Raw genomic sequence first — 26,511 nt, 5'->3', positions numbered from 1 at the left:
CACATTGGTGGGAAACAAGGGTTGTCATATACTCCATCCCTATTTTAGTAACACAGTGGAGGGGGTTTGCAAACAAACCAAGATCTCACATGAGGTTGCTTGTCACAAACAGCAGTAATGGTATTAGAGAAAATGTGTGATACATCTTCACTGAATCATTTCCTTCTATTGCTGAAGGGAATCAATGTCTCTACAGCTCAGTCTGTAGAGTCTCTGAACCACCCCTCGTAATTACCATCATTTCCTGAATCCCCAAAAATGTCAGGGACAAACCAGGCTCTGCCATTCTGTCCCTCCAAATCACACACACAAGCACATCATGTAATGATGCTAAATTTCAAGACTGAAGAGAGATCACTGCCCTGTTGTCAAGAATAAAAAACTCCTGTGGCCAAGAATGAAACTCTTCAAAGTAGAAAATAAGGACTGTTCAAGAAGAATTCCTGAACAACTCAGTCCTTCGTGCTAGTCTCGTTTTAAAACAGTGAGGTCAGGCCATAAGGACAATATGTGTAGCAGGAAATGTGTGTGATTGTGAAAAGATTTGTACAAAGGGTAATTTTTCTTCATTTTTCCATTTACTAAATAGGTAATTAAACTACTTGTTTAATTCAGCACTGTCTTCCAGTAGTGCTGTCTGTACTGCAATACTTTAATTATTTCTTCAGGGGAAATTGCTAATGATATCATAACTATTTGACTATCTGGTCTTTCCCATTTGAGAGCACAGAATGTAAGCAGACTTCTCTTTTTGTCACTGTTGTTTCTTAATCACATTCTTTTCTTCCAGTTTTGAAAGGTGATTTGTTTTTAGGGGCAAGTAAGGGAGACAAGTAGTCACTTTTAGAAAATTAGAAGGATTTTCTGTTGTCAGAAATTGATTTTAAAAGAAAAAAACCCTTATATTTTCTAAAAGGCAGATGCTTGATTTTGTAAATTTCTTCTGGATAATGATAGATATTACTTTTTCCAATGCAGCCAAAAAAAAATTTATTGAAATACTCAGTTATACTACAAAGAGGGAATACTTGCTGCTTTCTGGCCTACCCAAAATTTGTCAATATGAACTGTATCAAGTATCAGGAAGTAGAAAAAATAACATTATTTTACTTGTGTTTAAAATAGCTCCTTCTTCCACCTAAGCTAATTCCATCAACAAAAGAATTCATCTCTTCACTTCTTAAATAAGGTTCTGAAATATTGACTGTCTGACAGATTCTCACTCTCTCTCACTGAGACCAACACAGAGATAAACTGTTGTTTTCATCCACTTCACAAAATCACAAAATATATAGCCTGAATTTTTAAGTGTGTGCTTAATTTTTTTAATCTCAACATTTATTTCTATTGCTCTGGACAGAAGAGGGGAAAAAAAGTACATGTTACTTCTATATATTTCAATCTTGTTCTTTTTAAAGTGTCCAATAGAAAACAGATTTTGAATTCCGTTTTATTAATTGCCTCTTTTCTGTTTGCAAAAATTATATGATAGGCATTTGGATGGAGTTGAAAAGAAGGAATTGAGCCTCTAACCATTGTATTAAACAACTGTCAAACATAAAGTCACAGATGAGGGCTGTTGTATGCATCTCTGTGAACAAATAAAAGGTTGGTCCAGAACCTAATCTTGATCCTTAGGCAAGAGAAAGATTATTTTATTTGCAACTAATTAGAGCTTTGTTTTCCATTGCACTTGCCTTTTAAATGTTGGTTGCTGAACACCAGACAAAATGTTTTTCATGTTTATAGGTTCATCTAAAAATCAATTAAAAACAAAACAAAGCCCCATAGTATTTAAGGAAGAAAACCTATTTATTTCACATGTTTGAGAAGAGTAATCACAAGCAAAGCAAAAGGGTTGTTTAAGAATCAGAGTCTGCCAGCAAAAATAAGACCCTAATTCTTCATCACAGTGAAAAGAGTTTTGAAATGGGTCAGTTGATACCTTAAATAGCAATTTTCTGCCAATCTCCCAAAGTTTTTGTTTTAGTCTCAGTAGCAGCAGAACTCTGTCACTGGGAGGGTTCTGTTAGGCACAAGAAAGCTAATGTTCATTAATAAACATGCATTTCCCTTCAAGGGTTAATTCTGCTTGTGCTTTCTGATGCAAGTGAGAATTGGTGATCAGTGACTAAAGGGATGACTGGTAGGAACTTTCCGGTTGGGCTTCCCAAAGGAAGCTTTCCCTTATACAGATATTCAAACCTTCACCTCTTTATCTGGATAGCAGTGGAACCTCCATGGGGTTGTGCAGGTCGGGGTAGGGAGGACCCGGCTGACAGAACCACTGCAGATCCATAACAGAGGACAAAATAAAATTATTGAAATAAAATTTTAATACATAAATATATAAATAAAACAATAAAAAACCAAAACAAATAAACATAATGAAAACCCCACTAAACATATATATTACAAAAAATAAAAAGGAAAACAAATAAACAAACTAAAACCCACAACTCCTCTTTTCCATGCTACAGGTGTTTTCAGGTCTCATCTTTTTTGTGTCACGTCTATTTCAGCAGTCCTCCTGTCTCCACACCTATTCTCTGTACAATCCCCTTCCTTGGTCTCATTCCACTGCATTTTCTTCAAATTTGCTCCCCCCTTCCCTTGCATTTTCCCCTTAGCCTTTCCAAATGTTCACCTTTTTGCTCTATTTTTTCCTTTGGGCCTTGGCTGATCCAGAGTCACCCTCCACACACAGACACACCGCCACATTTCCCAATGATTTTCCAGAGTTTCGAGTATCTCTTAAAAAGAAGAAAGTCTCCTTTATTTTCAGACTTTACTCCGATTTTGATTTTTTTCCTTGCAAAGCACGGACATGGACGGTGGTGAGGCTGAACTTGCTCTCTCTCTCACGCGTCACTGCCGCGGGCCTTACTCTTCCTAACACTATTTTTCCTGCCTATTTGGATGTTGCCGCGTTTTTTTCCACTCCCCGAGACAGCGGGGACGGTAGTGTGGGATCCCCGGGAACGCGCCAGGATGTGGGATGCGCGCTTGCCAGGTGAGGCGCTCCCGCGTGGCGCCGCCAGGGGGCGGCAGCCCCGCAGGGCATCGGCCGTTCCCCCCGTCCCGCCCGATCGCCCCGCGCCGCGCACGCCGCTCCCGAGGGACCGCCGCTGGCACCGCCCCGGGCCCAGCACCGCAGCGCGCACCTACCGGCGGCGAGGGGTGACTCTCACTGAGCGGAAAGGGTCTGCCACTCGCTCCCTCTCTGTCCGTCTTACCTTCTGTCCTTCTGCTCCGGGGAGAGTGCACTGCTCTACCTCTGCAGGTTGGTTTCTTCGACCTTTCTTTTACTAACAATGCAAATGATTATTATTAATAATCATATTCATAATGGTAATAACACCAGATATACTGTAATATACCATTTGGAGGTTGGTTGTTTGGAGGGAGGTTATTGTATCTCTATCTCTTCTCCCCTTCCCCCCCCCCCCCCCCCCCCCCCCCGCGCCAGACGGGTAAGGTGCAGGCAGCACCTCAGGACAGCTTGAAACAGTTACATCGTGATGAAAGCACGATACTAACCCAGCCGGAGGGGGTGGGGCGGAGAAATATGTTTTTGTTAGTGATTTTCCCTAATGTTGCAGTTTTTACTTGGTGAAGTTCGCTGGTGGTGTCAGGGTGGACATGGGGTCCCAGTGACAGCTAGGAAGCAGGTGGGGTCTCCATCATCCTGCACGAAAGTCTGCTCTGGTTGGTGCTGCATCCTGGCAAACCACAGCAAAGAGAGTTTTCCCTGCTCTGGGAGGTGTGTCCCTGCGTTCTTCTCTCCTTCCCGTCCCTGCTTTGGACAATCTGTCCAAAAGGTTGTTTTTCTGGAAGTAGGAGCAAAGAAGCAATGTGCAGCTTGTGTCTGGAGGGAAGCTGTCCTCTCAGGACGAGAATGTTTCCTCATCCACCAGGGACTGTGCCTGGAAACTCTTCCTCAAAGCCACTTTGCGTCTGGTGACCAAAGTCCTTCCTTCTCACTAGCATCTACCCTTAACACACAGACACAGAGACTTGTGTGCTGCAGGTTACGGGGGTGTCTGCCGACACATAGGGACACCTAATCCATGTGGTGGGGTGTGACACCTACATGAGGGTTTCAAGTTTGCTCCTACACACAGTTGAATCCCAACTCCTGGTGGATCCCAGGTCACAGGTCCATGATCACTGTGAGTTGAACTACTTCTTAAGATAATTTTCAATCCCTTGGTCTTAGGTAGTTGGTAGTTGGTCATTTAGGCGTAAAAAAAAAAAAAATGGGGGGAAGAAAATTCATCCTGTTGTTTCTACAGTTGTTTGGGAAAAACATCCCCTTTTATCATGTCTGGAAAACATACATGCACACCAAGAAAGTAAAGAAAGAAGAAAAGAAAAGAAAAGAAAAGAAAAGAAAAGAAAAGAAAAGAAAAGAAAAGAAAAGAAAAGAAAAGAAAAGAAAAGAAAAGAAAAGAAAAGGGAAGTAACTGAGGCAATTCATATCGCTTTTTGTTTTCCTCTAATGGGAGTAATGATCCCAGCTGAAATGAGTCAGTGGAGCTCAGGGAAAAATTGCCTTATTCTTCACATAGCTGTTTGGGATGAGCCTATTTGTACCTTCCCAGCAGGGAGACTCCCACCCCATTTTTGAGGTCGGACAGGCTCACTTCTCCTTTCCCACCCACACAGAAACCAGGAAGCTATCACTGTGTCCCTCCCGACGGGGGGCGTCCCGTGTCCCAGTGGACAAGCCGGACTGCCCGCTCGTAGAGTCACAGAATCTTAGAATCACGGAATCACAGGATCATTGGATGGGTACTGCAGTGGGAGCAGGACCTTATCCTATTTTAAATACTTCAAGTAAAACATGCTAAGCCAAAACATGTTCAGAACTTCTCATTCTATTACTTAAGCACATTTTTATAAAAACATTCTGCTTAGAGTTTGAAAAAAAAAAAAAAGGATGCTATTTCCAAATAACATAGAAAACTTTCTATCCTCATTTTGAGACCTCGTTCCGTTCTCCACCAGAAAAAGTGTCCCCTCCCCATAACAGAAGTCTTGGCTGAGTAGCAGTTGCAGGACTGGAGTCTGGAGTCTACTTTGAGCTGTTCAAATGACTAAAGCAAAAATATTACATTTAATACTTACGATGCATTTGAAGCGACTATGTCTGGGGCAGAGGAGCACGAGTGTCCTGTTTAAAGTCAAAGTCTCTTCAGGAAGCGCTACAGACTGAGCATCCTGATTCCGGCTCTTGTTGCCCGCCCGGGCAGTTTTCAGAATGTCCTATTCTTATGGTTAGAAATCCAGGTGTGTTATTCTCAATGAGAATTTTGAGGAGAGAAAACCTTTAGAGGAAAGACGGAAATAGAACTAAGCATTTCCCTTGACCAGAATCATTAAGAAGGATTTTAAGTGCTTCATCTCCTATTGTATGGTTTCAGGCTCTTAACAAGACTTTTTAATCTAATAATTATGTTCCGTACAGCTGCATGGCTGGAGCACTAATAAATTTGGAAATAAACTAGTTTAACTTCAGCAGATTTCCTGCCCCTTTAAAATCCCTTGAAAAAGCTGGATACCTTGCCTTTACCTGCCATATATTTATACATAAGTTAACAATAGATAAATTTGAGAGCTACATTTTAAAACAAGCAGCGACACACCCTTGTAACTTAAACAACTGGGCCAAATTCTTACTCTAAAAATCCGGTGCACCCATTTCAATGGATTAGAACCAATTTGATGATTTCCTATCTAAAAGTCTGCTTTTTATCCCTCCTGAATTCTTAAGAGTTCAACAGCTCATGCCTGGGGCTGACCTGCCCAGAAAGAACTTAGGTGATTTCTGAAGTCAAAAGCAATTTTCATTAATCCCTACCCCACAAAAAAAAAAAAAAAAAAAAAAAAAAAAAAAAAAAAAAAAAAAAAAAAACCAAAAAACCCAAAAACAAACAAACCACAACCCCAACCCAAATAACTGCTGAAGAAGAAAACCTGGGCTTGAGTGTTTCCAAACACATGCAGAGAGACAAAAAAAGAAATGGTCCATACGAGAAAGTGAGTACATGTAATTAACAGCAGTAACCATAAACTGGGTAAGGGAACAAAAACCCCAAAACTTCCAACCACACAAATTCAGGAGTTTCCTTCTTTTTCATCAGCTTCGGGTAGTGGAACATTAAAACAAGGATAATGCCAACTCTTCTTATTTTGAAATGAAGTCAGCTCTAATATGTTTTAGGTTTTGTTTTAAAAAAAGAAAATGTTTCTGCATTCGTTGGAATGAAGAGCATCATTCAAGGATTTTATTGAGGTACTTTAAGTAATAGGAATTCTAACATGGTTTGGCTTAGCTATTTTTGTTATAATAATAACGATATAAAACCATAATCGGTAGAAACGAAAGACAATTTGCAAACATTTTATTTGATTGATACTTAAAATACGTTTTTTCTGTTTATGCTATACTTATTTTCATATTAGTAGAATCTGAGTTTTAATATATTGTAATTCTTATTAGTTTAATTCGGTAACATTAACACAACTTCTCATTACGTTATTTGGGTTTTGAGGTATAGTATATATAGGGTATAAACATGAATATGTTGACAAATATCACTGTTGGCCTATTTTTACTCTGTTTAACAAAACTTGCAAAACTCCACAGAAGCTGCAGTCTGGCTGATGCATTCTGCTCCAAATAGCTGTATGGCAAATAATATGTCTCGTCATTGGCATTACAGAGGGAAGAAGGCTTGGAATGATACCATCCTGGCATGCAAATGGCTCACAAATCGTGATGGATGTCTCAGTCAGAACCGTAGGGAGGTACCTGTCCGGTTGTGACTGAGATGCCAACAATTTTCGGTAAAGCTTTGGGAGAATATGGCCAGATAAAGGTCCGGCCAAGGAATTGCAAGAGCTATCGGTATATCTGCAGCAGTGAAAGTTTCGAGGGGGTCCGGATCCAGATACTCCGACCCAGGACCCTCGGACACCGATGTGGCAGAGAGGGGCAGCTGCCGCTCATTGGCCCCCTGTGCCCCGAAGTGCCGGGCACCGCCGGCTCTTCAGCAGGGACGCGCGGCAATGTTCTTCAGGGGGCCGCTGCCCTCCTGGGGGGCTGGCCGCCAGCAGAGCCCACCTTCCCCAGAAGACTCTTCCCCATGGCCTCTGTCTCCTCTAGCCCCGCCGCCCGCCTCCGCTTGCAGAGGCCTCTTAAATTTACCATCGGCCTCAGTAGGAATAATACTGTTAATAACGACAGCTAGGGGCGGCGCGGGGGGCCATACCCACCCCAGCCGCCTACTACTCGAGCCCGGTAGCCTCGGCGTGGGGCGCGAGCAGCACCCGACACCCCTCTCCCTCTCTTGTCCCAGTCTCGAGTATCCCTGAGGCCCACAGGCTAAGCTCTGACTCCACACCATGCCTGGAGGGAATTCTTAAGGAACGCCCCCTAGAAAGACTTTTCCCCGCTGCTGGTGGCTGTCTGTTTTGGGGGGGAACGGGGGAGGTAAGTGAGTGGGAAATACCGGGGCAAAGAGGAGGAGTGAGGCACACTGCAGTCCGGTGTGGGCCAGCGTTCGTGGCCGCCTTCCCCTCTCCAAAAGCAACCTGGCCTCCTTCCCCATGTGGCTTTTTCCTTTCTTCCCGCCCATCCGAGAGGGACTGGTCTGCAGAAGCCTCTCCTGACGTCCCTGCGAATGATAGTGCTCGGCGGGCGGCTGCGGAACGGAGACCGCGCTGACAGTACCGGAATGGGGAGCCCCCGGTGAGGGATGTAGGGGGAGCTCGGAGCGGTCCGGCCGTGCCGTGTCACTACGAGGCGGGAAAAGTGTGTCCGGGGTTGAGGGCAAGGCGGGGAAACCCTACTGTTCCCCGTCCCCTCTCACATCTTCATGTCTCTGTCTTCCGAAATAACGCGTGGCGGGGAAAGTTGGGGTCCGGGCCGAACGGAAAGAGGGGGCGATCCAGGAAGGCATCCCTTCAGGACGGAGGGATTCCCTGCGCCGCAGCCCTTTTTTCCTTTTTTAACATCTTCCTGCCCTCTAATTTCTTGCCGTCAATGACAAATCTTATTCACGTGAGGGGAAGCTATTGGATTTCAAACCTGATCAGCTGATGTGGGCCCACGGGCCCATAGGCCTCGTTAAACACACGCGAGGGAGTCCGTGGCATATCTACACCCTGAATATCGCACCTCACAGGCATGGGGAGTTAGAGAGCAGAGACAGGACGTCGAGTGTCCCTCGGGATTAAATCAAAATCAGTGGTATTGGAACGAGGTGGTGGGCTCATTCCAGTGATTTTTTGGGGTGTGCCGGTCTGTACCGGAAAAGGATGGGGCACAGCCTGCGCCAGGGGACAAGGTACAGGTTTGTGTACAGGTTTGTCTTCTCCCGCTCAGCGTCCTCGTGGGGGTTAAAAAGGGGATCTGATGTCCTATAAGGGTCAGAGGGAGGTGTGGTGACAACCCTGCATCTCGCTTTAAAACTATTCTCCCGCCAGACCTCCACAGGTCCCACAACGTGGCAACAGAACAACAGTCTGGCATCACCCTAGCTCTGTTTCTCGATTCCCCTGTTGCTACTGAAAGATGGAGAAGAAAACAGGAGAAGAAGTGGGCTATCACGGCAAGGGGCTCGCGTCTCTGTCCTGGTCGATGTCCCGGGTGGGATGGGCTGCCCGATAAGCTCTCCTCTCGATGCTCGGTTCGGGGGATGCGCTGGGAGAGCTCCGAAACGCTTTGTCAACAGGCGTATAAGCATCAAAACTGCGAGGTTTTCATGAAGATGCTGGTGTCCCGGCTAGGGGGATTGGTGCTCCGGCAGCGTTGGAATCGGTGCCAGCAGCGCTGTCCTGTTCGTGCATTCGTCTGCAAGGCGCGGCACAGCGTAGAGACGCGATGACGCCTGTAAGGACGGTGATATGTTGCAGAGAGCAAAAATGAGTGAGAACGTTTTGGTGTCAAAACAGTCATCGCAGTTTGAGGTGTTACCAGAACAGAGGGACAACACCCTTGCCAGAAGGACAAACGGGCAAAGGCCACCACCACTCTTCTTCCCTAGAACCTTTGCAGCCCGTCCGTTTTGTCGTTGCTTTTAATCTTTATTTTCCCACCGCCTGGAGTGAAGGAGGCGCTCAGATAATCTACTCGGTCCTTTGGCTGAGATGCCTATGCTAAGAAAAATAACTCGAAATTGTTATCCTATTGACGGGAGGAGAAATTTACACTCGGGTTTTACTATGTGGTAGATGTAGCCGAATTTTGTGTATTTCCCTCCGTGTGCATTGCTTGTACCCATCGGCACATGCAGCACGGCAGCGAAAACATGCGAAGGGAAGACATATCTCGCGTGATTTTGCAACAACATTTAGCAGCGACGCTGCTTTTAAATTTAAATATTTTATGGACATAAGCCTGAAGCCCCCACTGGGAAAAAAAAAAAAAAAGAAAGAAAAAAAAAGAAAAAAACACCCCAAACAACTAAAAAGAAGCACCAACGCACACACAACACATCGTGTTCTTATGTTCTTATAATTTTTCTGAAATCATTTCCTGCAGGTGCAGAAGAATCGTCCTATGAGAGACAGACAGGTTACTCTTCTGTTTGTTCACAGTCTGTTGAGATATGAGAAAACCACAAATTCCTAAGAGGAGATGTAAAAAAGTCAATCATAGAAACACATCGTCATGGAGAAAGTTCCACTAATGAACTACCAAAATCGAAAAGAAACCGAAAAAAAAAAAAATAAAGAAGAAGAAGACGCGGTTAATCCAATCAACCACGACCTCTAACTTGCCGGGAGTACACCTTTTTCCTAACAGCCTACTGCGTTTAGAGCTCTTCGCCGCCATTCCCTCGCTGAAGAATTGCATTTCTGTAACATCAAACCTTTCGTTTTCATTACTTTTTTTAAAAAGAAGGGAGAATGGAGGAAAGATAAAAGCCTACTACGATCAGCTAATAAGAGCTTCCGAGAAAGAGGTCTTTCCACGCAACACCGGTACAAATTCAATAAAGAACGGAGGGCCATTCTGCAGGGAGGAATACTAAAATATTGTTGTTCCCTGAGATATTGCAGCTCCCGCCCCCTGCGTTTCATAAGCCCAACTTCTCTTCAAACAGGCACCCACAGACGGACACCGTATTTTGATCGCGGCAAACAACATGCGAAACGCGGTGTAGGGAGGGGAAGGAGGCTATAATTACCACACCCCGCCCCCTCTGGGGACGAGGAGTAGAGACGGCGCGGAGAGCCGAGAATGCCTATCACCCGAGGGATGCTCTATCTGCGGAGCAAGCTTCTTCTCGCTAGGTATCTCTCAATAAATAGTTCGTGTTTTTTACTACCACTTTAAAATTTTTTAATTACTATTTTAAAATTTTTTCTGGAGCAGAGTCCATACACGGCGACCAGGGGTATCAGTGGGACAGCACTGGAAGGGCACGTCCTGTACAGTATCAGTGGAGTATCCGTAGGACAGCAGGGTGTCAGGAGGACAGCACTGGAGACGGACTGCAGGATCCGCTCTCGGCGCGGGTCCTGCCCACGGACAGGCACCGGGAGGTGGCGCTGTTCCCCGGCCGCCGGGGAGGATGAGGGGTGCGGGGCTCGGGGCAGCGGGACGGGCAGCCGCGGGCCTTGGGCGGGACCGATCCCACGGAGGAACTGAATGTCCTCCCGCCGCCTTCCCGCCTTTTCTCCCCTCCCAGAGGCGGAGTCCGGCCTACCCAGGCATTGTACACTGGGCGGCTCGGGAAAGGTGAATATGAACTTCGTACCTGCGGACTGAATTTAAAATCAAATCAAAATATAGCAAGGTCTGAAACAGAAAAAAAAAAAAAAAAAAAAAAAACCAAAAAAAAAAAAAAAAAAGGCAACCCATAAAAGCAGCAAAAAAATAAGAATCTAATTCACTCCCCGGCTGGGAACACATTCGTGGGAAACAGAGATAGCTGTGCATTCAGTGCATTCCAAACCTTGTCTTTTCGGTCAGTTATTTTACACCTAAATAAAAACTGAATACTCAAATAAAAGAACAGAAACGACATCGAGGAAATTTGGTTCATTCCTCTTCAGCCCGTGCCACAAGCCAAAACCATGCCTTGCACAGAGTCAGCTTCTCTGGCTAGTCATCCCGGGCTGGAGCTGAAACTAGCATTCTGCATGCTCGCCAAAACACACCTAACAAAGAGTTTAGTACTTCAACCTCTGAACACCTTAACATTTAGTGATCACATGAATTCTGGATAAAAGAAACACAACTTCCATCCCCTCTTCTTCTTCTCTTGATTTCTGCCTTTGTACGTCTAATAAGGAGACATGTTCTGAACCACAAAAAAATGGTCATTGGCTTTTTATTATTATTTCCAGAGGAGGTACACATTGAGGGTGTATACTCACTGGAAGCTTGTGTGTAAAAAAATAGATTTTCGTGTTTGTGTGTGTGTGTGTGTGTGTGTGTGTGTATACACAGATAAAACTCTAAATTCTGGGGTTTTTTCTCTTACAGGAAAAAAATTGTCATGCCAAACTTTAATTATTTCACCAAATATTATCTGTTTGACGTTCTACATTTTTTCATTTCAATATTTCAGTCCTGCAGGGGAAATAAAAAAGTAAGAACAAAACGAAAAGTAAAGAGAAAATAAAGAGAAAATGAGAAAATACTTCTACTATACCCACAGTACTTGCACCTTCACTTTTCTAAAAATAAAGTTTATGTGTAGAACAATATGCAGTTCGGATTATTTGCATATAGTATAAGACAGGGATGAAGAGAAGTGGGAGAAAATTTAAGTGTAAAATGCTGAATACTGGGTTTAGAGAAGGATAGGTATTAAAAGCATTGGTGGGAAGGAAAAAAAAAGGGATGATGGAGGAAATGAATGAGAATATGGAGAAAAGGATTTATTTCAGACATTTATTATTTACAACCCAGCAATCTGTCTCACGCAGCGGCCACTCCAAATCAGAGCATTATTAGCACTGTTATATATTAATGTGTTTATCTATCCTTGGACGGGAATCCAAGAAATCGCGAACTTCGGTGGAATTTTAGTCACCTTGGATGATTCGTGCAGATGCGCAGCAGAACATAGGCACCACTGGTTTTAGCGGTAAATCCGGTATTAGGCCGATATTGGGCAATGTATATGTGGGATGGCTGAGGAGGGGGCGGGGGCTGTATTTATTGTTCGTACTCCACCCGCCATGTTTAAGTGTCTGGGATCTGAGGGGACACGTAGCTCTCCCTATTCTGCCCGTGGCCCCGGCAGAGGCGCAGGCAGGGCGAGGAAGTGGTGCGCTGCCACCCCTCCAGCCCTAGGGCTGATACAAAAGAGACCGCTGTGATTCGCAGGGCCGCCGTGCAGTAAAGCGGGGCAAGGAGGGGAAAGGAGGGGGAGGGAAGCTGCGAGGCGGACCCCCGGCATCCTGGCGGGGGGTTGATCCGGGGGCGGAGGCGGGGGCTACCCCCGTGTCGTCAGGGCTGCAGCGAGGCGCGGGGTAAGCCACCATGGGGTGCGGGGGACGATGCGGGATGCGCTGCAGGGACGGAAAGACAGACAGACCCACGCTCACTTTTGACTGCCTCCCCGCACACGCAAATGCGGCTCCTCAAGGCAGCGACAGCTGCACGTGCACTCACGTGTGCTCATTAAAAGAAGGAGATGGGCGGGGGATGGATTGCGTCCGCGGGCCGGGAATCCCCGGCACCCACTATTCGTAAAAATGTGTAGAAATGGTGCTTTCTTAATGGATTGCTGCTATATGTGGTAAATTAATCTGATGGATGACGGTGTCGATTTCCGTTTTGGGAGAATATTATTTTTTCACACGTTTTACGTGTAGGCACATGACTGTTTTTTACTGGGTGACATGTGAGCGTAGGGCTTGTAAAACTGGAGCGAGGAGTAGCGCTGGAAATAACGTTAGAAACGGCAAATAATTAAAAGATACTTGTGATGAAATCGGCACAGAGTAAAAGACACTCTAATCTTTATTATAAAAATCCATGCATAACAGTCTTTGGGGAGGGATAACTTTTGCCCGATATGTCCATTCAGGTGAGTCATTCATAATCTACGCATTTGAGCTTTCGAAAAAGAAAAAAATACTATGCATGGGCTTTATTTTTTTTTAAGTGGAATGACGTTTTTCGTTTAAAAACAACATTCCTGGACTATAAAAACAGAGTAATCTTCTGGTTTTACTATTTAAACTACTCTTCTTTATTTTCATTACACATTAAGGTAAACTGAAATGTCCTACCTGTGATTGTCATATAATTCAAGGCCTATGGATTTTCGGATAAAGCAGGTGTAAGGCTACAAGCAATATTTTTTTAAAAAATCTAAATGCTCTTTCTATGAAAAATTAGGTGCTGGATTCAAACATGCTTATGTTAGAAACCGTATGTCACACATTTAATAATGCGGCACCTAAGACAGAAACTACAAAATGTCTTCCCCAGAGAAAGGTCTCCGTACCTGGCTCTGCATATTTTAAGAAAGAATTCTGAAATAAAGTATTTCTGAAATAAAGGCAGATACAAGTACACTTAGAGGCTGCAAAACAGCAATGAAATTTTAAAATCCATTTAAATTGCCTCCACTACACCCCTTATCTATATTGCTTTATACCTTAAAATGGGACAGAAGAGGAGGGGTGTGTTGGTGATTTCTAAAACTTGCTTTTCTTAATATGAAGTTACTTAGATAATCAACTTCCCGTCTCCAGCTAGCGTTGTGATAACTGAGCAGGGTAGTAAGATCCTCAAGCCTTTTTAATGTCCAATAAACATCTTATGCACTTTGATTTGTAAAACTAGCATTGTTCATAATCTGTAATCTTATACAGAATAGAAGCATGGAAGAAACTGGATATAAAGACACATACACTTCAGTCTCAGCAAAACACGGGGAAATAGGAGGGAATGGGGAAAAGGAGAAGTATATTTGAAGAAATAGAAAGACAGGAGCAAAGGACAAGTGGTAGGCTGCAATATTAAGTAAATTAAACATAATGCAAATATACCTTACACACGCATCAGTATTAAAAGTAACACACGCTGGAGCAAACAGGAGCAGGAGGAGGAGAAAAGAATGGCACAACAGTGGATTCCGGCTCACACACCGCAGCCGCCCGCTCCCATACGGGCTCTTCTACGCGCCGCCGCCCGGCCCCGATCGCTCGTTTCGGGGATGTTTGTTTTGTTGACAATGATGATGATATTTGGAAGAAAAGGGGAGGCCCCACTAATTCCCGCTAATTAGGATCTTCTCACATAGGGACGATCGCTCCCAGGATCCGCGGTCTCTTCTCCGAACAGGGGGATTTGCATACTCTTGTCTTCTTTTTATTTTTTTTTTATTGCCCTACTTTCGTTAATGTATGTAAGTGTAGACGGATGTACAGAATGCCTTCAGCTGACGTCAGTAGACGCGACCTCTCCGCTAAGTCTTGAACGTGAAGAGGGGATGGGGAGACTCGGGGCGAGGGCACAGCCGCGGAGATGCTAAGCGCTGTTCCGCGGGCGCGCAGGCTCCCGCCCGCACTCTACCCCATGAAATAAGCTCTAGCAGCAGAAGCAGTGCTGCTCAACCCAACGCTTGGCCCCAAAAGAATGCCGACCTCGCCGCAGCACTGCAGCAGAGTCCGTCCAGCCTTTTCTATCTTTTTTCTTTCAATTTATATCTATATCTATATCTATATACATATATATATAGTAGTAATTGTAGTAGTAGTAGTAGTAGTAGTAGTAGTGGTGGTATTTGGACGTTATTTTCTGCTTCTTTTCATCAGGAAACGAGCCGTAAATAGAAACTTTCAAGCAATTTTAAAAGATAAAAAGAAAATTCCCTCCTTCCTACCCAAAGCGTTGCATGACAGAGGAGCGTTGAGCCGGGGAGGGGGCAGCATTCATCCGGGCGCTGCTCTGTAGTGCGTCGCAGGTACTGGGCTTGGAGAGAGGAAGTGGGGGAAGGTAGGCTGGCGGCCGGAGGGGTGGGGTAGCCCTCATCTCGGGTCGCAACCGCTGCCGTCTGATCTGCAAGTCCAAGGCGCTCTCACGGCTTTGCAGTGATGCTTTCTCACTCCACCGGGAGGAGACGCCGTGTAAGCGGGGATTCGGTGAACTACAGATACCGTACTGGCGGGGTGTAGATTAGAGCATTCTGTCCTCCTCTTTCCCTTCCCCTTTTGGAGACTCTGCGGTGTGTCATGATGTTTGGGAGAACTTCCCGGGAAACTTCAGACAACGAGGCGGCAGGGTGAGATGTAGCCGGTGGCTTAGAAACGAGTGATGTTCTCTGTTAGGACCAAAGTTTCTCTCCTTTTCTGCTGACATTATTTACACTTTTTCAACCTTCTATGAGCTGTTCCCGAGCATCTCTGTGGACCTCGACACAGCCCTTCCTAGGGCTGCACACCGCGTACTCACGCACTGCATCTCCCTTCAAGTATCTTAACTAAACTTAAATGCCCTCTCCAAGAAGCGGAAACATGTGTTTCTGATTGGGGGACCGCTGTCGACTCTTACTCTGTTTTTTTTTCGCTCAGCCGGGCACTCGTGCTGAATTCCCTCGGTTCGCTCGGGGCTTGCGTTTGGATCCTCACAGAGCTCTCTTTGTCCGCCAGGTCCCCGAAGGCTGTGCCGGCAGGGAGTGCCCGCCTGCCCGGGGCTTCTGCGGTGCTCTCCCCGTGGAAACATTCCGTAGAAGTCTGTAGCTGAGAATGGCAGAGCGCCTTCCCTCTCCTTGGAGTCAAGCGCCGGGGGGAACATAGGCTTGTTATCATATCTATAAATATTTATATGGATGATGGATGCATACATATGCATACACATGCATACACACATGTGTCTGTGTAAGGGCATCTGTAGGGTGTGTATATGTGTATATATGTATTTAGTAATTATCTTCGCTCCTCCCACCGCCAACAGCAGCCCCCTGGCAGCCCCCCCCCCCCCTCCGAGGGACGCCGTGTATAACCGACCCAGAGTGAGGGGCCAGCACGACATCGGCCCCCCTCAGTCACACCCCACACGCCCCTAGACAGGTGCTAGAGCAGGGATGAGCCGTCCTGCCATCCCCTCACCCTGCATACCTCTCTCTATCCCTCTATTCCTCCTCCATCTCTCCTTCCACCCCTCCCTCACAGCACACCTCCCGTTCCGGCGCTAACCCAAACTTCTTCCCGTCGGCCCCCGCACCCTAAAAGCTAGGTGGGGCTTTTACTGGTGTTTTCATGCTGTTCTCAAACCCGGAGAGATGGATGAGAGGGGGCAGAAGGAAATGGCAGTGCTTTAGGACATCCTCCTTCCAGTGACGAGAGATCACGCTACAAGTTTGCCTGACAACAGGAGTGGGAAGAGTGTTTTTTGTTAACACCATGATTTTTCCTGTTTGTTTTTTGGGGTTTTTTGTTTTGGTGGGGGTTTTTTGGTTGTTGTTGTTGTTGTTGCTATTGTTGTTGTTTTGCCTGCTGTTGACCGGCTGCTTGGTTTTGGCAAAAGTTGCACAAAATATCAGTGCCTCCCCGAAACAAGACTCAGATGAAACTGTTCTTCAGAAGTTAACTGGAGGAAAACACCTTAGGAAGCTCGACCATTTGCTTCTTCTTCTTTTTTTTTTTTTTTTTTTTTTTTTTTTTAATGTTTCCAAAGAAATGCAAGCTTCCCTTCTTCTCTAGGAAAAAAGTACTTATTGGTCTTCTCTGCACTAGAGATTGCTAATTTGTTCTGTCTGTCAGAACGGGACTATGAGAGGTTTTGGTGCAAATTCATTATCTCTGGCAATGCATAACGTATAGTAGGAACTGAAAAAGACCGTGGCAATGGATGAAGAACAATAGAGCTTCAGTTCATCAGCAACAAAAGCGTTGGGTAAATTGGTTGAATTTCAGAGCACGTCCTTCTCAGCAGAGAGGCTGGACTAGACCTTGGCCAAACCCCCAAAATCTTGCAGAACCTCACATACAACAGTTCACTTTCTACTCCAGGGCGTGGGAAAAAGTGTGGAAAAAGAAAAAAAAATAATGGCAAACCCAAGCCAACTTTCTCCATTTCTCCCCCGTTTTCATGGATGGAAGATTTTAAACTATTTTAGAGTCATTGGAGCAAGAACAACACCATGGATCTAAGGGACACTTTTAAATAGAGATGGAGAGGGGAAACACTTGAATTTCTGGAGAATTGAAAGAGGTTTTTCTGCTCCTAGGGGCCTTGGCTGTGGGAATCTTTGTTTGCCACCAGAGGCTCAACTCATCCCCCTACATGTGGGGTAAAATCACTCCCTGATAAAGGCGAAGATATGTAAGTACTGCAGTGTTTATGTATGTGTGTGTGTGTGTCCTGAATTCCCTGCAAAATTTGGATGCTGAATCCCCGACAGATGGAGATTTCCTGGGTAGCCTCCTCGGGTAGCTGGAGCAGGTTGATTGGCTGCCTTCGCTCACTCTCGGCAAGGGACTTTTGATTAACAAGGCAGGGTTTATGACTAGACACAGCGGCTTACACCGGTGAGCCGATTTTGTGTCTGTTGCTAAACCTGTTGGTCGTCGGGCTGTATTTAATTGTGGGAAATGTTAATTATCTAGCAGACTGCCAGAGGATGCTGAGCAGCCGTGGCTTCTCAGGGAGTTTTTTTGCAGTGCCTGGTTGCCCTCGGAAGATGTGCAGGCACAAAAGCAAACACAGAGTTGAAGAATAGCAGTTAACAGACCACACAAACAAACAAACAAAAACCCCACAAAGTGTGTGGGGTGGGAGGGGGGTGGAGGGCGGTGGGGGAAAGAAATGCAGAGGGAAAATAAAAAAGAAGGGGAGAGGAAAGATAAGTCGGAGACATATCTTGCAGCTGGTCAGGGTGCAAAGGATTGCTCGCAGCAGTTAGTCCATCCGCTGCCTCCCACACAGTGGGTCACTCAGAGCAAGCAACCATCACTTCTTGGGTTTTCCAAAATCTATCCCTGCCAAAATGGCTCTGCTCAGCACAGGAACGCATCTGGCAAGGGAGTGTCGGGACAGGACAGTTCCAATGGAGTTGCAGGAGGGCCAGTGAAGAGCCGCCCGGCCACTCACCCTGGCCCAGGGATGCCCCTGTGCATCCCCCTATCCTTTCCAGCAAAACAATGTCATCTTTCAACAACCGCAGTCCACTCGTGTCCGTTGGGTGAAACTGCCTCATCGCAACATCTAAGAACAGTGTTGCTGCCTGGGAAATAACAACAGCAGCAGCAACAACATTAATAACAATAACAATAATGATTTTTTAGTTGAGGCTGTTGTGATTGATATAATACGATGAAAACCAGCAACTTACATTGTATTTATTTACCCCCGCGGCCCTTGATAAGCTTGCAGAGCTGTAAATAGAGACTATGCCTTCCTAGTAATTCTGATTTCAGGACATCATCAGTCAGGAAATGTGGGAAATCTGTGGGAAATCTGGCAGGAAAATGCTGGTATAATATATTTTGCCTGTTTTGAACTGAAGGCTAGGTGGAGCCTCCAACCTTTATTAAGTAACTGGCAGCTTACAGTACAAAAATTCTAGATCTGCCTCTACAGTTCCATTCGATATCTGTCTCTATAGTTTTCACCCCTCCTGTTCAGCAGCCCCAGATAATATTTTTAGCCTTTTATTTTTAAGTGCAATTCTTCAGAAATAAGAATGCAGTTTAAAATACACATATTATATTATATTATATTATATTATATTATATTATATTATGTTATGTTATGTTATGTTATGTTATGTTATGTTATGTTATATTATATTATATTATATTATATTATATTATATTATATTATATTATATTATATTATATTATATTATATTATATTATATTATATATTTCTGGTAAGTATTGATTGCCGTCTTTAACCCTTTTTTATCATCTTTAGCAGACACAGGAGTATATCACTCACATCTGTTTTGTTTCATCTTAAATCATCTGTAGGAAATGTAACTAGTTTTTTCCACCTTTAATCTAGGGTCAAGTGTTTTAGCGATTTATCTAATAATCCCAAAAGTTAATATACTCAGTGCCTTCTAATCACATGGATTTATCCACTCATATATATTTCTGGAACAAGATGTTTAAATTATGATCCTTTGCTTTTTAGGGGGCTATTGTTGAGGTTTAAACAATTTGGACCACAGATAGTTACAGTTGCAACAAGAAATGGTAATCTTTGGGGTTTTTTTTTAATAAAAGTCAGATGATATTGTATACATTACCGACAGAAAACATATCCTTTAACAGCACATGGTTTCCACGTGTAAACTGACTGTTTGGGGGTTTGATTTTTTTTTCCTGTGATTTTGAATTCTTGATACTCTGTCTTTTCTTATATCTGAATTTGGATTTGTACCTTTTTGCATACTCTATGTTTAATGTAAGAGAAGTATAATCTGTTGCTTGTAAAATGAAATTGTGGTCACAAAAGAAATTATAAGCCACCTTCATTTGAGGGTGAGGCAGTTCAATGACTTACCTGAATGGGAGAAAAGGGATGCTGCTCTGCAGAGAAAAATGGCTTGGACTGTACTGGCATGCCACAATGTTTACATGAATTTTGTCATAATTTAGTGCAAAAAGGGAATTTATGCAACACACTTCTTATGTATGTCACAGCAGCTTAAGTGGGATTCCTGTGTGTCCTCCCAAAGAAGGTGGTGTTGCTGGAGATAGGATGGGGATCTGATTGCAATAATTAGAGAATCATAAGCATTCCTCTTTAAAGTCAATAGAGGTGGTTTGCTCTTAAGAAATCCATACAGGATGTTTCTTCTTTACATCACAGCCATCTGGAGACTTAAAAAAAGATTATAAAACAAGTATGACAATCTACAAGCCATTAGCAGAAATCTGCTAGGGAGCTAGAAGGAAAAGGTTAGTGTCTTGTATTCCATAACTTCCAATAAGCAGGTATTTCTACAGTGACTTTGGAATAAGTAAATTTTACACAATTATGTAAACTGGAAGAGAGTGGGCAGTGTTAACAGCTGCTTTTGACAATCCAGGTGATGTTTTGGGCAGAATTTTCACAACTGTGCTTTTCTTAAACTTTCGACATGCTAGGCAACAGTCCAGTTTTAGAAAAGTGCTTTACAACTGCTGAATATATTTTCATATTCAGAATAATAAAAAAGTTAAACTCATTATGATTTTGAGGCTCTTGATGTCTCAGAGCTTGAAAATGTAATTGGTAATAAGACTAATGAACAGCTGGGTCATAACCACCACATTGCCTCTTTTGATGTGCTTAGGCTCCAATGATTAATCAACAAAATATGTCAGGTGTATTGCAGTTACTTCCCAAGTTAGTGTGTAAGTGAGGCAGTGAAAAGAAAGCTTGGTGTTTTAGAGATATGCTTTGTCTCTTTGAAAAAACACCAATTTACATTAACATATCTTGCATTTAAATCTGGTGGTGTGACAGCTGGTGACATGGCTGCATTTAACATGTACATATGCATCTGTGTTAATATACACATATGTACATATGCACTTCTATGTAAGCACAGATGCAGACACCCACACATACACAAGGATCACTTGTAATTTCATGCCTCTGACTGAAAGAATTTAATGCATAAGCTCACAAACTTGTCCTGTGCAACACATGCTTGATCACCAAAAAAACTGCCTCTACTAATTGCCACAAAAAAATCTTTTGCCTATCTGCCAACTCAGAAAAACTCGTATAAACTCATTAGAACTTTGTATATTAATCAAGGTGATCATATGCCTCTGGTTGCTTCAGATATCTGATTCAGTTGACCCTGTTATGCCTGAACAATCCAAGAGATAGTGAAGCAGCTCAGTAAGACATAACACAGCATCATAAAAATTCTAACCATTTTTGTGCCAGGTTCTGAATTTTCATCAAAGAACACTGCCACAAGTAGGTCTTATGTATCCCAGGTAAAAAAACACTGTTCTTTTTCCTGGTGGCAAAAAAACAGTCTATACCGGGATAGATAATACCTGTTTAAAACAGAAGTGCTTAGCTTCAAAGTCTTAGAATCTGAAAACACAAGTAAATTGATAATGTCCCCGCAGAATTCAGATTCAGCAGTTAGTAGATTAGCAATGTCTGTGTGCTACTTCTTGGTGGCAGTATTAATTTTGGGCTGTGTCATACAAATGGGATTTTTTTCCCCCATTTTCATGTTTCAGTAATTGCAATAAAAATGGGCTTGTTGATGCAGTTGTTGTTTTACAGCGTAACCACATACACCTGCATATATATTTTAATACAAACACAGACACATGCGCCTAGACTGACACATATGCATATGGCTCCCCTGTGCACACACAAGGGAACATAAGCTTTATCATACAAGCAAGGTCTGTAGCCGACATAGAGCATCAGCAACTTCAGTTTAACCCCTTGAATTTTAAAAAATCGACCTAAAAATTAGCAATGTATGTAAGTGCAGGTTAATTTACAAACAAATGCATTTAAATGCTGTGTGACCTATAGACTGTGATTGTACTTGGACACATATTTTATTTTGCAGCTTAGAAAAGTAGCAGCATGAATTTTAACCTCGTATTCCTTTAAGAGTTCTGAGCAGTCTATAGTCTGTCTGTGATGAATTTTTTTTTATGTATCTCACTGAACACAGCACACAAGGGCTGTTGAAGTGCATTTATTAATTTCAATAGTAAACATGGTAGATCACAGTGAGAAGGTTCAATTTATCACATATACTCAAGAGACCTTTAATGTTTGCACTTGAAAAAATTCTATACAAATTATATTGTTAAATAATTCAAAGTACAATGTTCTTTTAGCGGGGGGGCTGGGAGAGGAGGAGGAGGAGCTGAGAGACTTAAATTCTAAAACTCTACATCACTCATCAAGACTTTTCTCTGTCGGTTCCATGAGTAACACCAGCATGCAGTTTTTTCTCTTAGTACGAGGTCAATAGAAAGAAACGATAAATCAGCTTTTTTATTAAGGTGTTTTGTCAGATGATGTATGGTCTTAGTAAATATTGCTGCAATGTTCACCTGTGTTGCATTCTAACACAGACACAGAAACACACACAGGCTGGGAGGGAGTGGGGGGTGGGAAGAAGGGCGAACAGAGGTTATAGAAGCTACAGAATACGCTGAGCCTGCTGCTTACAGCTTCCTGCACAGACAGGCAGAGGAGAACGCCTCGCACAACAGTCCTGCTGTAAATACCTGAACCACGATGGGAGCCAAGCACGACAGATATGCGGAGTAAAAATAAATGCACACCCCTTCTCTCCCCAAAGAAACTAACCAACCAACCAAAAAAAAAAAAAAAATCCCTCATAGACACACAAGGACAGGGCAAATTGTCAGTGTAATTACACATCGACTCGTTGCGTAGCACAGCCCCCCCTCCCGGCTTTCAAGCGCAGGGCCCCGCTCCCCGCCGCGGCATCCCTCCTCACCAGCGGGGGCTGCCCTAAGAGAAGCGCAGCAGCGCTCCCTGGGGTCGGACAGGCTGCTTACCGTCCCCGGGGAGAGTCCTCTCGCCCGGCCTCTGGATTTTAGAGCGGTCTGTGCTGCAGAGGAGGAGAAAGGTAACGGCGGCGGGCGGATCCCCCGCACCGGGGCGGCGGAGGCGGCGACGCTGGAGGCCAGACCAGACTCCGTCCCGGCGCCGGCCGCTGGTGGCTCATGCATATCAATAGCCGTGTGTACTCGTAGTTTCTCATGACATCATCATTATCTTGGTCTCCCGCGGTCCAGGACCTCTGACCTTGCCGGGCTGGCCCGCATTTTGGCACTGAAAGCCCTCCAATGATGTCCCTTTTCTCCTTCTTTCAGACCGGGAGCGGCAGCAGCCGGCAAGACCGCCGTCTACTTCTCCCTGGTTTTAGGAGCTCCGAGAAAGGGCGAATCTCCCCCTTCTAAAATACACACGCAGGCAAGGTATTTGCAATCAAGCTGCCACCATTTGGCAAAGAGCTCTATGCCGTGTACAATGTAAGGGGATCAGGAGCCGCATCCTCGGATCATCTTTTTACTTTCTATTGAAATGGATTTTCCTCACCTTCTTGTTCCTCCTTACACTGCGCTGGAAATTGCCGAAGGCTTTTCATCTTTATAGAGGCTAAGGTGTCTTTCTTGGAAACGAAGCGATTCACAATGCAAATTAGGGGCCTGTAAAGAAATGGATGCTCCTTTCTCTTAATGCAGCTTGACCCAACTTAATAGCTGGTTTTATTTTCTAGTATTAAGAGACGAATTGATGTCTACCCTTGCCGGAAATTACTAGCTGAAACAAAAAGTTAGGAACAAACTTTGAAGGCAAGGGGTCATTCTGTAGCTACACATACATACAGAAATACTTACATAAAAGGATGACATTTTAAAGCAGCGCTAGTGCTCATGGAGGAAACAATACTTTTGCCAGAAAGAATCTGGACTGTAGCAAGGACAAAAAAAAAAAAAAAGTTCTGAGGGAAGCGAGTTGTTATCTTTGGTTATCTAGCTGTATGAGTGTTTCGGTCTTCATAAAGCTAGATAACCGAAAGTAAAAACTCCTTCAAGGTCATCGTACAGCATGGGAAAATTAAAGATTGCTACAAGAGAGTAAAAATCGAAAAGGGTCAGAAATGCTTACTGAATCTAACATTTTTAGAGCTAAAGATGAGACTGGAGAAAGTTAAATGGCATACTTATTCCAAAATACAAAGTTGATGGCGCACTTATTCCAAAATATGAAGTTGTCACATGGCACAGAATGGATATTCACCCGCTGCAGAGAGAACATGGTACTGATGGTAAACAACGTATGCGCAACTATTGCTGTTGAATAAATAAATAAAGAGAAACTAAGAACAGTCAGCATTAAACCAGACTAAGAGGATATTTTTTTTCTATTAGAAACCTAATGATGAGTTTCATTTTGCAAAGTAATTCATTGCAATGAAATGGCCTTGAAAAATAAAGATGGTAGTTGGTGATGAAGATGGTGGTGCTGGTGATACAGAGCTGACTACTGAACTGAGGAAAACTAAAACCCAAATACAACAACAAAAAACAACAATCCAACCCAAAACCTGTCTGTGTGCATCTGAGACAAAGCATTGAGGTTAATTTCAAATCATGTGAAAGCAAGCTTTCAGAAAAAGTTTACACCGAAGTGCAGACAAGCTTAATTAGAACTCGGCGGAGTTGCACAAAAATGGAGAAAAAAGTAATGGCCGATTTTTATTCCACTATTCGAAACGCCAGCATAGATGCTTCTCTTTTTCGAGAGGGTTTCCTTGAGGAAGCTACTGAAGCAGAAAGACATGATGGAGACGAGACCGCCCTCCCCCCGTCAATGTGTGGAAAAATGTTCTACGCCTTGCTCTGCACCTAGCTCGGAAATGAAAGTGATATTCACTCCAAAACCCACGTGTGCGCCTCCTCTCTTTTTGTTTAAGGATGATCAGGTCTATCCTGGAAACAGCTCTAGCATCCTACACCGAAATAATTAGGACGTATACAGACCTGACAAAAACACGAAGAGGAGGGGAGAGGAGGAGGTGGAGAAGCGGAGGGTCTGTCTTGCCTAATTGATTCCGTCAAACGATGTGCAGGAGATGTGAACGGCTGGGTGCTCCCATTCCCACGCTCGGGGCAAATGGCAGCGCCGTGCCCCGGCGGTCGGTGACAGACAGCCCGGCGGGGGCGGGGGCCGGGGCCGGGGGAGCCCACCGCCGACACCCGCGAGAGCATTTCCCACCCACTGCCATCCCAGAAATGCTGGACGAAGGGACGGGGCTGCAGAACACGCCCGCTTCCCCTGCGCCGCACCCCGCCGTGCCCTCCGAGGGAGAAGGGTGGAACTTGCGCCCGGGCGGAACTTGCGCCCTTCTCCAGTGGAGGTCGCGAGGGGACGCGGGTTTTGGTCCCGATGGAGAAAGGGAAGGTCAGGGCAGATGTGTCGGGATGCAAACAGTCCTGTGTTTTTAACAAATATTATCTTCATAATTACGGCTGTTTAGGCACCTCTTGCAGTGAAAGGGTAACATATTTTTTTGCTTAGGGTAACATATTTTCTTTGGACTCGACCTAAAGGTTTGTCCAGAGGCACGCTCGAATGTGATACTGAGTTAGTAACCGAACGTTCTCCACTGCAGATTAAAATAAGATCAGCAATAAGGGAAGGTGGGTCAGCGGTCTCCATCCGTCTGGGGCAAAACTTTTGCTCGCCGCTCTTTATAATTATTTAATTTTATCTTGTTTTTTCGCTTCGTTGTTGAACTGCTAATAAAAAACATTGGTTTGGGGCTTATACTGGGAATATTTACCTTCCCGCCACACATTGCACTGTGAGAATGATGGAACAAGGATCCAGCTAGCGTGTTCTGGAAGCAGCAGGAGCACCGAGTAGCTAAACCAAATAATTTTGCCTCAAAATTTAGACCATCCTCTCTGTAGCTGTAGCAGTGCCGGCTGGGACCCCGGCTAGGCTCTTTTCAGGTTAAACCTTTGTTTTGTCTGCGCTACGTATGCTCAAAGTTTTACTGCTGCAGCGCCCGGTGAGGAGAGCTGTGTTTATTTACATCAGAACTGTGTTTGAGCAGCCGGGCTTTCAAAGCAGAGTGCCCGCCTCTCATTTAACTGCATGTCTAAGGGTGCTATTTACCTCGAGCCATTGTCTACTACAATTAACATTACACGACAAAGTGCGGGGCCTTGTTTCTTAACGAGCTTCAATTAAGGCGATAAGCTGTCTTCTGGGGAAACCCCTTGTTTACTTAGGCATGAATGGGGTTAATTTACTTAATTTACTTAAGATGTTGCTTGCGTCTAGGTCTTCGTTGTAAATTTGTGAAAGAAAACATCAGAGAAAAACAGCAGCATTATAATCGCGTTTGCCATTGTCATCATAAATTGTTTTGTATCTTAATAATGTCACGTGATTATGAATAATAAAATATTATTGGCTATTATTACTACTACTGCTCTTACTCCTCTTCTTCAGGAGCAGAGACCCATTTCTCTGCACCTTTTTTTCTACACAGTAAACTTCTGACTTGGGGAAAGAGAGCATGTGGAAATGTGGTAATGTGGTAGCAGGCCCTCAATTTTATGCTTTAACAGGCTCACGCAGCAAGTAACTAGGAAAGGTAATCCTTCCCTAGAATTATCGACCTTTTACGTGTTGTTCCCTCAAAGCCTGTGTGGAAAAAAAAGTCACTCTATCAACCAAAGAAAAAGTTTTATGTTAAGGGAAATGAAACCAAACCCAAACCCAAAAAGATGAACTATAAGTGGGCATTTCTCTCCAAGCCAGTTCTAGCTCTGAAGGAGACCGGATCAAGTTTATTTAGCATACCAGTGCACTGTAGAACAGTTGGAAGGTAGTTGTAGGTTGTGTGAGTATGCATGTTAACTAGCAGGGATTGGGGCTTATTCTTTGTGAAAACAGAACAGCAGATTGCTGTGCAAGGCCAATGTTAAAAAGGCAGCTGAATTTAACACCATCTGGAAGAAAAGATCCCTTGACGACTTTCTCACACCGTCAGA

General features: G+C 44.1%; 2 protein-coding genes across 7 annotated transcripts in view; one reads left to right on the top strand and one right to left on the bottom strand.

Moving 5' to 3' along the window:
* Positions 1–6,390: 6,390 nt before the first annotated feature.
* On the bottom strand, positions 6,391–24,741 carry LOC118699073 (uncharacterized). 6 transcript variants are annotated; one of them, XM_054517969.1, is made up of 5 exons: positions 24,487–24,733; positions 23,667–23,746; positions 23,341–23,408; positions 22,495–23,148; positions 9,505–10,779 (listed from the first exon to the last, which is right to left on the bottom strand). In XM_054517969.1, the coding sequence occupies exons 4-5, from the start codon at positions 22,666–22,668 to the stop codon at positions 10,345–10,347; spliced, it is 609 nt and encodes a 202-aa protein (XP_054373944.1). In that variant the 5' UTR covers positions 22,669–23,148; positions 23,341–23,408; positions 23,667–23,746; positions 24,487–24,733; the 3' UTR covers positions 9,505–10,344. The 6 variants fall into 6 exon arrangements, 5 of the variants coding, with proteins under 5 accessions (XP_054373945.1, XP_054373944.1, XP_054373942.1 ...); XM_054517967.1 differs by lacking the exon at positions 23,341–23,408 and having other exon boundaries at positions 22,495–23,263; positions 24,487–24,730; XM_054517968.1 differs by lacking the exon at positions 23,341–23,408 and having other exon boundaries at positions 24,487–24,730.
* TMEM161B (transmembrane protein 161B) overlaps positions 16,692–26,511 on the top strand; it is a 210,262-nt gene continuing 200,442 nt past the window's right edge. Inside the window, exon 1 of the mRNA XM_054517962.1 lies at positions 16,692–17,305. The gene's annotated coding sequence lies outside the window, so the exon portion shown is untranslated. The remainder of the gene's footprint in view (positions 17,306–26,511) is intronic.

This window comes from Molothrus ater, chromosome Z (genome assembly GCF_012460135.2).
Source record: "Molothrus ater isolate BHLD 08-10-18 breed brown headed cowbird chromosome Z, BPBGC_Mater_1.1, whole genome shotgun sequence".
Lineage (NCBI taxonomy): Eukaryota > Metazoa > Chordata > Aves > Passeriformes > Icteridae > Molothrus > Molothrus ater.
This window is presented reverse-complemented; position numbering and strand designations above follow the sequence as displayed.

Coding starts and splice junctions, on each gene's coding strand:
- LOC118699073 (XM_054517969.1), bottom strand. CDS start 22,668: ATGCATGAGCCACCAGCGGCCGGCGCCGGGACGGAGTCTGGTCTGGCC. Junction 10,780..22,494: donor GAGGACTCTCCCCGGGGACG/GTAAGCAGCCTG, acceptor TTTTAAATTCAG/TCCGCAGGTACGAAGTTCAT.